A 13,830-nucleotide genomic window follows, 5' to 3' on the forward strand; every position below is an offset into this window, starting at 1 on the left:
AGACCTTGTAACCAGGTCAAGCGGAAAAGCCTCAAACTGGGTCACAATTTCCTCTGCCGCCTGCTTTGCAGCAGACGTCAAGTCTTCGATGGCTTGTTCCTGTACATAAAACAAGGTCGATGTCTGATATTGGGATTTTCTTATACACAACCAAACTTGTCTCACCTTGCTTACATTTTGATGTCTATCAGACCACCTTCCTCAGAGCTTCTGGTCTTCTGACTGGTGTTCTAGTTCTCGCCTATGTAGCCAATGTAGGTGGCGTCTTTTGCAGCGAGAACGGTTTCGTACCCCCCTCGTCACGGCTCATCAGAGAAGACAAGAATTACGTTGGATCAAAGAAGTGGTCTGGATAAGGAAGTCAACCCCAGTGATGAACCTGGACGAGGGGATGGGGGTACATCTATAGCCATGTTTTGGGACCGTGTTCTCGCCGAAAAAGCTGAAGGTGTCTGATATACATTGAAACGTAAGCAAGATGAGAGTAGTTGATTGTGTATGGCCTCCTTCGCAGACTTGTGGAGCGGCAGCATTTACGGCCCAGCCCGGAATACTGTACTGTGTATGATGCAGTTTTAATTGCTGATACTGTGGTATACTGTACTGTGTATGATGCAGTTTTAATTGCTGATACTGTGGTATACTGTACTGTGTATGATGCAGTTTTAATTGCTGATACTATGGTATACTGTACTGTGTATGATGCAGTTTTAATTGCTGATACTGTGGTATACTGTACTGTGTATGATGCAGTTTTATGTGATACTGTGGTATACTGTACTGTGTATGATGCAGTTTTCAATTGCTGATACTGTGGTATACTTGAGGCTAGGAATATTAACATTTCTTGAAATTTTCTATACTATTTTTTATAGTATGTTTCATGTCATACCAGACTATAGCTAACATAAGGTTATTGATATCTCCTTTTGTTGATGAGACTGAGAGCACTAACATGTCCCCCTGTTTTGCAGGATACTGTTTGGCCATCACAGGAGGCAGCTAATTGTCTCCTTATGAGAGGCAACAGAAGCTCATTCTCCCACGCTTGTATGGCCAGCCCTGCACTTGTCAAGGTACGTATGACTTGTTGCACAGCAGGGGGGAGAATGGGAGCTGGGCAGGGGAGAATGGGAGCTGGACAGGGGAGAGTGGAAGCTGGACAGGGGAGAGTGGAAGCTTGGGAGGGAGGATGGGAGCTGGAGAGGGGAGGATGGGAGCTGGAGAGGGGAGCTCGGAACCTGGGGAGGGGAGGATGGGAGCTGGAGAGGGGAGGGTGAAGGCTGGAGAGGGGAGGGTAGCCCTTGTCAGGTGAGCTGCCTCAGGCATGTAGGCTAATCTTGGAGACATTTCTTTGACCTGGAAATAATAATGACCATAATGATATTTTCTGTTGCTATCAGGAATCCTGCAGCCCACAAAACCAGATCTACAAGTGCCTTTTGCATCTACTCAAAGGAAAGGTGTGGAAGAAGTTTCCTGGACTAGATTGCTATGATCAGCCAATGACAGCCATCATACTGTTTTTGTCTACATTCTGAGCAATACATGTTATGTTTATGGGTAGTTTATTCATATTAAATGTAACAAAGCATACCACCTTTATTAAGGTTCAACATCATGGAATGGATCAAATTTTCTATGGACTGAGGTGTTAAGTTTAAGAGTTCCTACTTGAATTCATAGAGCTCACTTGAAAGTTTTTGCAAGGATTATAGAAGGTGATATTCAGTTGTTGTTTAATTTAACATTTATAAACAAGGTGTCAAAGATGAGAAGAACCAAGGTATAAAGTTGTTCTGGTATAAATAATCATTGTCATTGATTGAGATGGATATGAAGACAAGAAATAAAAAAAAGCACATAGACACACAAGTGTTTCCTATCTGTTTGAATGAATGAGCTGTTTACATTATGTTTTACATAGCTTACCCTTCTTCTCCTTTGGGGAGGGGCATACTCTGGGTGGTCGCAGAAGGTTCTTGTGGCATCTACAGTGTTGCTGCACGCCGTACAAATTGATGTACCGTTAGTTACATCAGCCATGTCCCGGAAAACTCGCAGCAGTCGTGCAGGACATGGGATAAGTGTACCGGAATGGCTGCCCGTGGGTGGTATAGGGCAGCAACACTGGGGGGTGCGCTTCGCCTCATCGTAATGCAGTCGGCATAACCGGCTGCCGCAGGGCAGACCAAGCCTCTTGCATGTCGGCACGTCGATTTCTATCACTTTATCATGTCGACACCCCCCTGATAACCGTGTCCTTCCCCGCATAAAGCAGAGTCGCTCCATGTCTCAGCTCGGGACCGGACTTCCGGGTTTCTGAATTTGCCGCCCCGCGAAAGGGCAGTTGGGAGAGTTACGGGGTCAATCAAATAACCGCTGGGGTTTTCCCTTCTCCGTGGCCCAGTACTCACATACAACCATGTATTTTACAATTATCCATGTAGACAAATAGATAATGAATGTAATCTGACATGAAAGTTCTGAGGAAATGTTTTATTGATTAATAACTAAGGCAAAGAACTGAATTCATTCGGCCGCGTCGCCTGGTAACTGCACCTTTAACCCTTGACCGCATGACCTCTCTACATCAGCTGAGCGTAAAACTACCTGATGACCCACACAATTCACAGTTTATCAGTTCGTCCTGTAGTTATTGCACGTTTCAGGTCCTTCCATGGCTGCGTTTGGTGGAAAACAAATTGCCGTGTGCCACGCTGCATGTGCGAAAGGTGATGTTCGATTCTGAAAACATGGTATCACGCTTACCGTTGCGTATTTGGACAGCGTTGCAACAAAATTACGAGCGTTGCAAAAGATATTTTACGGACACAGGTGCTCGGAAACTGTTACACAGGGATTTATCCTTATATACGCGCATACGTCCTTAAATACGCTACGTTAGGAGGGTATGGTATTTTTTTGGTGTAGATTCTTAAAAGAGGGTGGATTTTTCCATGACCTGGATTAACGAATTTATATGCTTTATTGTCAAGTAACACCATATTATTTCGGTCCTTTTCAACCAGGACCATGCACCAGACAAGCTTGGATGATGCAATGGAGCTGGCCTGATATTGCAATAACGGCGTAAATGTCCTTTACCTGCTACTGTCGGGGCGCCCCGGGGCTCAGAACGGCACTGGGCGTTGTGTAGTGCGCCTGCGCGAACTTAATGTTCGAATTTCAAGCGTTCTATTCAGGCGTGTGAAAGGGGCTTTTGAGGCCCAACTTTGATCTCAGATAGCGGCTAAACGGCTTGCGCTAGAAGTATCAAATTTGGAGACCATTCCTAAAATGTCTCTGGAAAAAAGTTCATATTAGTTTAATACTAGTAAGTTGATGTTTTTTTGTGTTGCCATGGCAACGGGTTTCTAGCAGGCAGTTTTTTTGAAAATAGAAGTAATTTTGGTTTAAACATAAAAATTTTCTGAGTTTTATATTAAATTACACTTCTTTTCCATCATTAATAACATCTTACATAATTAAATATGAGTTAAATCATTTAATATGCATAGAATATGCTAATTTGATGACGTCATTGGTCAAAATCCAATATGGCGGACTATATTATTAGCTCTCACGTCATATGACGTCATAATTACACCAAAGTTATTAAAATTTAATTCTATTACTACACCATTCTCTGAAAACTTGGTAGACATACGATGAGTGCATAAAAACATATAAAAAGGTAATGTATAAGAACGCCAGTGTATCCATTATGATCGAAAGCCGGCTGGGGTCCGCGCGGACCCCAAAAGAAAATCAGATATAATTTTTTTTTTAAATGGTAGAAACGGAGTTTTCTGCACTGTATTGAGAGACAACTTTGTGGGTGACAATTACCTAAAATTTCAGAAAAAAATCTTTAGAAACCAAAAAGATATTACAGAATATATAGTGCTGGGGTCCGCGCGGACCCCAGGTGTACTGTTTAGGGTTAAAGTAGATATCTTTGAATTTGTTCTTATTCTGTCAGTAATGGTTATACTATCAGAAAGCTGCTGTTTCTATTTTGTTCAATGGATAATTATAATGATGAGCAACTGAAGTTTCAAAAACTACTTGTAAAGTTATCTGCCAAATTTGGTGTTATCAGCCACCCAATTCAACATTTATACATATAGCTCGATAGATCTAAAAACTGTTGGCCCATTGTACTTACCGTATTTCATTGTTTTGCTTGCTATACAGCCCTCAAGCAATTATTTCCGATTTCGCAGTTACCAAAGTTAGTGTCTGAAAATTAAATGTCCCTTTGGTGTTTGTGGTATGTCAGCCATTATAATACTTTATGATGAAGCCAACTTATGTTCATGCTGACTCTTTTCATGTAAATCTACAGTTGAATGAGAGGCTCCAAGACAGCATGTATGACTTCGACGACATGAAGATCTACCAGGTAGCACGGCAGGTAGCAAACGGAATGGTAAGCAGACAGCCTTGTAAAGAGAATGAGCTTATATCATACGCCTAAATGCTCTGAATTCTATCATGAACTGCAAAAGCACATTCTCATCCCATACTACACACTTTATAGGCAAGATTAGTCTCATTGTTTGTTAGCAGTAGATGCCAATTACCTTGCACAATTGTTGTGCGATGGCGTTTGCATGTTTACTGAGGAAGACCAGCGTGACTGGTCGAAAGCTCTAGTTGAGATAATTTCTTTGTGTTGCAATTGGATCAAGTTTTAACTTTAAACATGAAAGTATCATAGATGAACTTCCATTTTTATTTGTTTGTTGACCACGTTCATGACCATGTACATCCATTTCAAACATTCACTTTTTGAATTGGATGTTTTCTGTCTTTCTCTCTCCAAACAGACCTACATTTTCCAGGCTGGTTACGTGCACGGTGATCTGGCCGCCCGGAACGTGCTGGTAGGAGAGGACCTGGTGGTGAAGATCGCAGACTTCGGCCTGACAACAGACATCTACGAGCGAGGCTACCAGCGTCAGGATCCGGAGCAGAAGATCCCCCTGAGGTGGATGGCGCCGGAAAGGCTAATGCGAGAGGGCCGGTACACAAGCAAGAGTGACGTGTGAGTAGTTATTGCTTTGGTTTTGTCCTAGATTTAGGTTCGTATACTAACTATAGTCTGGAAAAAACAAACTTGAAAGCATGCGCAAGCTGGTGTCTAATCTGGGGTTGTCGATTTTGTTATATTAGTCTCCGCCGGCTTCTTTGGCCTTTTGTAGGCTCACAAAAGAAAGAAACAATGTGAGGATGTCTGATGCAGTGTGCAGCTAGCTTCATTTTGCGTGTTTTGATTTTCTCTGTAATTACAGGCAAATCATGATATGGTACGTCTTTTTTGCATAATTAATGATCAAATCTAATTCTCACGCCCAGTTGGTCCTTCGGTGTGGTCCTGTACGAGATCGCTACGCTCGGGAACGTGCCCTATCCGGGTCGGGAACGCACGCTCCTGGAGGAACTCCGCACAGGGTACCGCGAACCACGCCCGCCTGGCCTTAAACAAGAACTGTACGTGAAAGAGACTATTTTTTCATTTTTATTTCATTCAAATTTGCTTCTTGAGAATCATTCAAATGCAGCATGGTGGTTTCTAGAGGCCCTCCTCACAAATAAGTGTAAAATCAACAAAAATAACGGTGGCAATAATGTGTTGTAAAAAAAAAACAACCAAAAACTAACGTTGGTGAAACATAAAGCTCGTGTTCAGAAACTACAGGTTGAATAGATTTTAGTAGTATACTCAGTGATGATAGATAGTTACTCTGACTTTTACATGAAAAATGGTGCGTGGTGACATCAACCTTTTGCCTATGGTCTACTCCAGTTACAATATTGTAACATTGCCAATCACGGATGACTTACACATATAAATAACCAATAGGTACGACATGATGCTGCGGTGCTGGCAATGGGAGGAAGATGATCGCCCGGAGTTTGAGGAGCTTTACGATGAGCTGGACGCTGTGGTAGAATTGATGGCCAAGGATTACGTAAAACCCAGTTCCGGCTCCCCGGTGGGGGGTCAGAATGAAGCAGCAGAAGCTCTTGAAACCTCGTACGACGTCCCAAAGTCGGGCCCGATGGGGATGCAACTCCGCGTCACTGCAGACGTCTACAACAGCGAAGATCGTGATGAAGTCGACTCACTCGCGTCCACAAATGCAGAAGCCAGTTCCGCGCCAATAGAGAACGATGTCGACACTGACAATGATATCCATACAGCAGTTGAGAAGTGCAAGGCCACACAGCAAGACACCCTCTCGGAAAGTGAAGACCACGACCAATTACAAGTGGAATCCTCCAGCCCACCGGGTGCAGTAATTATGGATACCAACGACAGTTCCACCGACTCCGAGCTGCCAGATCCAGCGAATGTGCAGAAAAGTGAAACCCCGGCTACAAGTGAGGACATCTCCGGTGATGCTGAAGAAGAAATGCCTCCAACAACAGAAGAAAGTGTGCATTATTTCTAATGGCTTATTTTTACAGAAGTCAGTTCTATCTACAGGATGCATTACTGTTTTGTGAAGGCATTTATTAACAATAGAAAAGGAATCTTTATCCAGAGTTTGAATATTGTGCTGTACATATTGATCGGCTGGTTACATTTTCTCGTTGTAAGCTAGTACCATTGAAGTTTATTAATCAGTGTTTAATGCTAGTCATGGTTAATTATGTAGTGAATGTCAGTTTCAAAGTATTTTCGCGTTAAACATTGAAAAACGTGCTATTCAAATCAGATATAGCATAGACCATTGTATTAATTTCAATTTTAATTTTTTTTTTTAGAATCTTACGTAGACATTTATTTTTGTATTTTATCCAAGAGTTTTGTCTTCTAATGGGACTTTCCAGGCTGTCGGATCTTTCTGTAGATGTTTGGTCCACTTTTATTACAGAATCTTAATTTGCATAATTTGATGTTTTCTTGTCCACTAGTTTAAGGTAAGATGCCACGGAGCCATGTAAGAATAGATTAGAGACTGTGCATGCAAGTAGTCCACGCGTATTAAGGATAGTGCTTCTCTTTGCAGAGCTATCAGGTATATAGCAAGGATATAGACACCTTATGCATGTACTTACAGTTTCTACATCAAGTTGATGTGTATAATATTGTATATTAAGATAGCTCCTGTTTCTAAAGCTAAGAACGATATGATATAAACGGTTATCTGCTAGATTAAGATTTCATATTTTTTTTATTTGAGTAAGTTGCAGATCTTACAGTATCTGAGTGCAGTGTCCATTCTGGTATGTGTATCTGTACGGCCGGTATTACCGCCCCTCGGTGTATAACACACAACTTCGCAGGCACGCGGCGTGGTGGCAGCTACACCGAATGGCTCGTTACACCTATCTAACTCTAAACATTGTTTCAAGCTAACAGTCTAGTGATGATGCCCCTACTGTACTTTGTTTCAGTATTAGAAACTTACAACAACACATTCTAGAAATGGCATAGAACTGCTGTTCTACAAGAGGCACTGTTTTGTTTATCGTATATACCAGCGTTATTAGATCTGAGTAGAGATACTAGTAGTAGGGTAAATAAGTATATCGTATAAGGACTTCATGTTAGCAGACAGTTTTATATCACTACATTCTGTACTCATTGTTGTCGTCAATGTGTGTTTGAAATTGGCCCTCGGGCATGAACTTGCACCAAAGAACTCTATATAGTGCATGTTTACATAGATGAGACCACTGCTACACGTATATATTAACCTTGATCATGATAAGCATGCCAACTCTAATGCAACAATGTATCAATATCCTTATCATAGTGCTGCAGTGCAACAATCTACAGGGTCGATTAAAATGGTTGTAAGATTGCTAAACAACTGTTGCCACCAGGCAGCCATGGCTGAATTATGTGTAACTATTTAGATTGTTAAAAAGACAAGACAACAATATGACATATAACAAGGGAACAAGACAACCTGAGTACTTGTTACACAAAGGCTATAGAATTAAATCTAAAATGACAGGTTGGTGCATGTACGTGGAAATTGGATAAAGAGATAACACATATGTTGGGTAAAAGCAGTGTACGTTGTAGGATAAGCACGTTTGTGTTGTTTATTAGGAACTCAATTAATAAAAGAAAATAATTTCTAACTACTCTTCCTGGATCATGGAGCCCTGTTCATTAAAACTACATCATGATAAATACAACATACCAATTCCACCATCATCACTTAATAACTATAATATATACAACACTACAACATAACAAATACACTATGTTTACTTATTGACTACAATGTATACAGCACTACAATATAACAACTACACTGTAATTCTTTCATAACTGTATAGAAAACACAGCTTGATACCAATTACTAATGAACACCAAACCTGTAACGAGGCAAAAGCATTTGGAGGTAGGACAAGTAGGCGACCTGCACCTTAACTTCTTTGTTGCCTTTCATTGAAACTGTCAGTTTTACAATTACTAGTACAATGCAGTACTAGTAGTCATTTCTAGCTTCTCTTTAAATCTCTTACTATCAAACTCCAAGCAGATTTCATCGGGGGGGGGGGGGGACTACCTCCTCGCGACCGGACTTCCTTGGCCAATTTTACTCTATTTTTTTGCGATCCGTATTTCCGTACAAAGGCCCGCTGGAGGCTAGCCTATTTCAGCCTGCAAAGGAGGCTGGTAGATACTACTCAAACACGGGGCCTCCAGCTTTACGTCCCATCCGAGAGGACGTCCTGTGAGCTGACTGTCTTGTGTTTGACCTCAACTAACTGTACTCTCCAAGCAGAGGTTGTGGGGGAATGATCGTTACCTTTATATATATATATATATAGCCTTTTTTGTCTCTAACCCCCACCCGTCGGTCGCTGGCGACCTTTTATGGCTAATGGGTACTGCCTGACCAATTTGATACTGTCTTTTTGCCACCGAAAGGGATCTTGGAGATTGAACTAACTGTAATGACCAAACGCAGGTGCAGACATTGACTACGCAGGCGCCCATGACGGCCACGGGATCACCGACGCAACAGCTCTGTACATCGCTTCCTTCGTGGGACATGCCGACGTAGTGAGGCTGCTGATCCGCAAGGGGGCGTCTTTAACGAAGAGATCCATTGGGAAATCTAACTCTCCCCTTCTTATAGCAGCGGCCAAAGGTAGGCCGTCGATGAAAAAACAACAGTTCAAAGACTATCACGGAAGTTTATCTGTGCTGGTAGTTACATGTTTAGAGTTAAAACTTCTGGTCCAACACAGAAAGTTCTCTAACCTATGGCTTTCGACCAGTCACTCTGGTCCTCCTCAGTAGACTGACCCAGTGGGGCTTGTCACGTGGCTTCTTTAAAATGTGACGTCAACACTAGGTCAAAGGTGTCTGGTAGACGATGTCGGCCCCCGGCCCACTGAACAATACTATTTCTTGAGAGGGGTTAAGGAAGCCATATACATCAGGGCCCATCACCCTTATGTGATTTTCTGTGAACTTATGTGATAAAATGTGATGCTGTTGAACCTCAAAAAAATTCACATTACATCACGTTTTGTCACATTTTCTCAGAATTTTGCAGAAAATTCACCTAATTTTCACATTTATGCACCTAGTAGTGTACATGGAGCTATTTAACTCAGGGTATTGAAAATATTCCTCTTTCTAGCCTATCTTTCGTCCACTAACTTCTTCCGCGTAATATTTATCACAACCATGGAAAAAAAATGTAACCATGGAAACAATCTTGCCAAGTTACGTGTTGATTTACATAAACGTTGGAAGAACATTTAGAGAGTCAAATGAATGTTGGGATAGTCCTTGGTATGGTTTAATAAAAATACATGCCCCAAATTTAACCCTACCTAGACCGGGCTTTTTTTGACATGGGGGGACCGGGGGGGGGCTCTTTTGACCCCCCCTAAGAACTCGCGAACGGTATGTCGTATGACCACCAAATTTTTAGAGAATGGTGTACTAGTTAAAATTTATCATATCTACAATTTTATGTCGTTATGACGTAATATGACGTCATTATGACGTCATTAATGTGATTTATTGGCCAAAACCGTCTAAATAGGTTTTTCCCTAAAAACTAAATGGTATTCAACATAACTGTACCAAAAGTGTTTATGACATAATATTATGGTGTACTAAGTCTTATGTTGCCCATAGCAACACCGGTGACGTCATAAAATGACGTCATGCATATTTAAGATATCCGCCATCTTGGATCATCAATCTTGAATTTTCAAAAATAGTTTTTGTTCATGATAAAGCCTAAAATACATTGTAAACATACTAAAGACCTTCATGTAAACCTTTTTTGGAAAAAGAAATGGAAGTATTGATGAAATTTTAATGAAAATAACCTGTATATACCTGTTCTAATGATATGGTCCGCCATCTTGGATTTTGGCCAATGACGTCATCAAATTAGCATAAATTATGCATATTTAATGATAAAATTTACATAAAATTATATGGGATTTTATTAATATTAGAAACCATGAGTAACTTGACATAAAAACCCATAAAATTCTATTGTTGAAACAAAAAGTACTAAATTTAGCAAAAAATGGCTGTCAGAAACCCGTTGCCATGGCAACACAAAAAATTATTATCTTATTCCAATGATAGAGATTTGTTGCCAACAATATTCTAGGAAAAGTCACCAAGTTTGGCCGTTCTACGGCTAGTCGTTCAGACGCTAGGTGACATCAAAGTTGCCGCGGGCACTTTTAGCCCCCCCCCCCCCGGTCTAGGTAGGGTTAATGCGTCGACATCCACGCCGACAAGTTCGAACGAGTTGCGAGGTCGGACCTTTGCCGACGCACGTACAATTTTATACAAGAAAAAAAAAAAGCAGGGGCTGGAAAGGGTGCATTGCACGGCAAAAATTAATTTCTTCAAAATAGTCCGAAAAGCATTCGCTACTTTTAATCGATATCGTTTTGACGACCGCAACGAAACGGGATTTTACTCTATGTACTTTGGCTGTGTAGTCAAGTTTCGCCGCTTCTTGCATTAAATAATCTCCTCACAAAGCGTCTGTTTGTCTCGATGAGATCAGTCACGGCGGTCGGTTGCTAGGCTAAAAGTCGCATTACTAGGGAGGTATCGGGTTACAGAACGCGTTCGAACGTGGCCGCGCGGGAGTCCCGGGCCGGCCCGGGGGCAACGGGTAAAATTTGAAAATAAACAAAAGTAATTGGAGAGTAAACACTCGTCAAAATAAAATGTAACAAGTAATTTTGTTAACCTCAAATGTTATTCTTCCACTGTCTTTGCTCAACTTTGTGTACATTTGCTTCCAAATGAGATAAATTTTGGATTTCAAAAACGGCTCACGAGAACCAAACAACTGATTTTAAGGGGGCCCGAATATCAAAATTAAGGTTTGATTTTTTGATTTTTAGAAATATTACAGTAAAGGTAAACTTTCTGTCTTAGGGTTTTTTTAAATCTTTAACTAAAACTCGAATTACAGCCAAAAAAAGAGCTAAAAACGCAGTTTTTCAACTTTAAATACCGATAATTCATAATCGCGGCCATATTTAAAAAATCCCTAAGACAGAAATCTGCGGAAATCGTTGCTCTTCCAAACAAGACCTCAATGAGATAATTTAAACGATTTTTGGGAGTGGTTAAAATACCATGTTTGCACGCGTGCTATGACACTTGGATATGGGGACCTGGATTAAATAACAGCGTAAACAAGAATTCTGACCTGCAAGGTCACCCACGATGACGGCAGTAGCTTCGTTACTTTTCTCGTTCTTCCTTTACAAGAAGCCGGTAGAAAATCCTTAACGTTACGGATCACCAAAAAGAGACGATCGTCAGGTAGTAAACAGAATAAGAAAGTGGTTTACAGAGAATTGCGCAGCTGCGAGACGAAATCTAAATAATCTCGGCAAGCTACTTTCAAAAAACCCACGAGACCCTTTTATCAGGGGTCAATATTTCAAAACGAAAAAAAGAATACACTAGACTATTCCGAAAAACGAAACGAGATCACAAAAATAACATCCTTCAAAAAATAAATTCATTCTCTGTTAATAACCCTTCGGTGTTTTGGAACCAGCTTAAACAATTGAAATCAGACAAAATAACAACAGAAGAAATTATTGACAGTGAAACCACCCACAGTCATTTTAAAAACTTGTACGGCAGAGAGGCAAACTCAGGTGAATCCGAAATGAACAGCAATTTTCACATGCAGATTAAGGAAAAATTGATTGAACTAGAAAATGATTTGTCCACCTGCAATCCCCTAGATATAACAATACAGCAAACCGAAGTCAGACAAGCAATTTCCCAACTGAAAAATGGCAAAGCCTCGAGCAGCGATATGATACTCAACGAAATGTTAAAAAGTGCTGCGCACATCCTGACAAAACCTCTAACTAAATTATTCAACCTTTTCTTATCTTCCGGCTACTTCCCTGAACAATGGTGCACGAGCCATATTGTCACTCTGCACAAAGGCGGCGCTAAAGACAACCCCAACAACTATAGGGATATCTCTGTAATGAGTTGTCTAGCAAAGTTATTTACATCAATCCTTAACAACCGTCTTACTAACTTTCTAGAAGAACATGCACTCATCTCCCCAAATCAAGCAGGATTTAGAAAAAACTTTGGAACAAACGATAATATATTTTTAATTGACTCACTAATATCCAAATATGTAAATACTAACAAAAGATTATATGCGTGTTTTGTTGACTTCCAAAAGGCGGTTGATTCCGTGTGGCGCGAAGGTCTAATGTATAAATTACTTAGCTCAGGAATCGGAGGAAAATTCTATAGCCTTATAAAGTCCATGTACGCCAACCCCCAGACTTGCATAAAAACCCCGTCAGGTCTCACGCCATCTTTTATAACCAACAAGGGTGTTAAGCAAGGTTGCAATCTCAGCCCGACACTTTTTAATCTGTTTATAAATGACTTAGTTAAGGAACTAGACAACCCAGAATGTTCTCCACCCACTATTCACAATTTATTCATATCTAGCTTACTTTATGCAGACGATGTAGTTATTTTCTCCGAAACCGAAAAAGGATTGCAGTTTGCGCTAAATAAACTTAACATATTTTGTTCACACTGGAAACTGCAGGTAAATCTAAAAAAGACAAAGGTCGTAGTTTTTAACAGAAATGGACGAGCATTTAAAAATGTAAAATTTATGTTTGGTCCAGAGAAAGCAGAGGCCGTTACTTCATACTGTTACCTGGGTGTGTTGTTATCTGCGTCTGGCAGCTTTTCTTTGGCTAAAAAAGAGTTGTCCCTTAAATCACGCAAAGCCATTTTTGCTAGAAAATCCCTCATCCACTCACCGATTTCTCTAAAGGCTCTTTTAAGAATATTTGATTCATGTGTCAAACCTATTATGTTATATGGCTGTGAAATCTGGGGCAAAGAACACTTAATCGATAGTAGTCCAATTGAAGTCATACATAACCGTTTCTGTAAAAACATTCTCGGTATTCACAGAAATGCCATCAACATTGCATGTACATGTAAAGCTGAACTCGGCAGATTTCCCCTAGATATAGATGTTTCAGTCAGGGTTGTAAAGTACTGGTTACGGCTAAGACAACTAGATTTCTGCACACATCCTCTACAAGTGGATGCTCTATTGTCGCAACAACATGATATGTTAAACGTCAACAAGAAAAACTGGTTATGCCACGTGAAAGAGATACTTGACAATAGCGGTAACTCGTTCATTTGGCAAAATATTAATCTACATGTAAACAATAGATTTGTATGTGTATCGTTGAGAAAAAGACTAACAGACATGTATATTCAAACCTTCCTCCACAATTTATCTATCAATAGCGGCAAATTAAGATTGTATAGAA

General features: G+C 40.5%; 1 protein-coding gene across 1 annotated transcript in view; it reads left to right on the plus strand.

The window, feature by feature from the left end:
- LOC109465071 (putative insulin-like peptide receptor) overlaps positions 1 to 13,830 on the plus strand; it is a 32,715-nt gene that overhangs the window by 5,028 nt on the left and 13,857 nt on the right. The window contains exons 4-8 of the mRNA XM_019762211.1: positions 4,361 to 4,435; positions 4,836 to 5,053; positions 5,365 to 5,499; positions 5,873 to 6,447; positions 8,949 to 9,131. Coding sequence (XP_019617770.1) covers positions 4,361 to 4,435; positions 4,836 to 5,053; positions 5,365 to 5,499; positions 5,873 to 6,447; positions 8,949 to 9,131 — 1,186 coding nt within the window. The remainder of the gene's footprint in view (positions 1 to 4,360; positions 4,436 to 4,835; positions 5,054 to 5,364; positions 5,500 to 5,872; positions 6,448 to 8,948; positions 9,132 to 13,830) is intronic.

The sequence above is a fragment of the Branchiostoma belcheri genome, unplaced genomic scaffold (assembly GCF_001625305.1).
Source record: "Branchiostoma belcheri isolate BF01 breed outbred unplaced genomic scaffold, Haploidv18h27 scaffold147, whole genome shotgun sequence".
Classification (NCBI taxonomy): domain Eukaryota; kingdom Metazoa; phylum Chordata; class Leptocardii; order Amphioxiformes; family Branchiostomatidae; genus Branchiostoma; species Branchiostoma belcheri.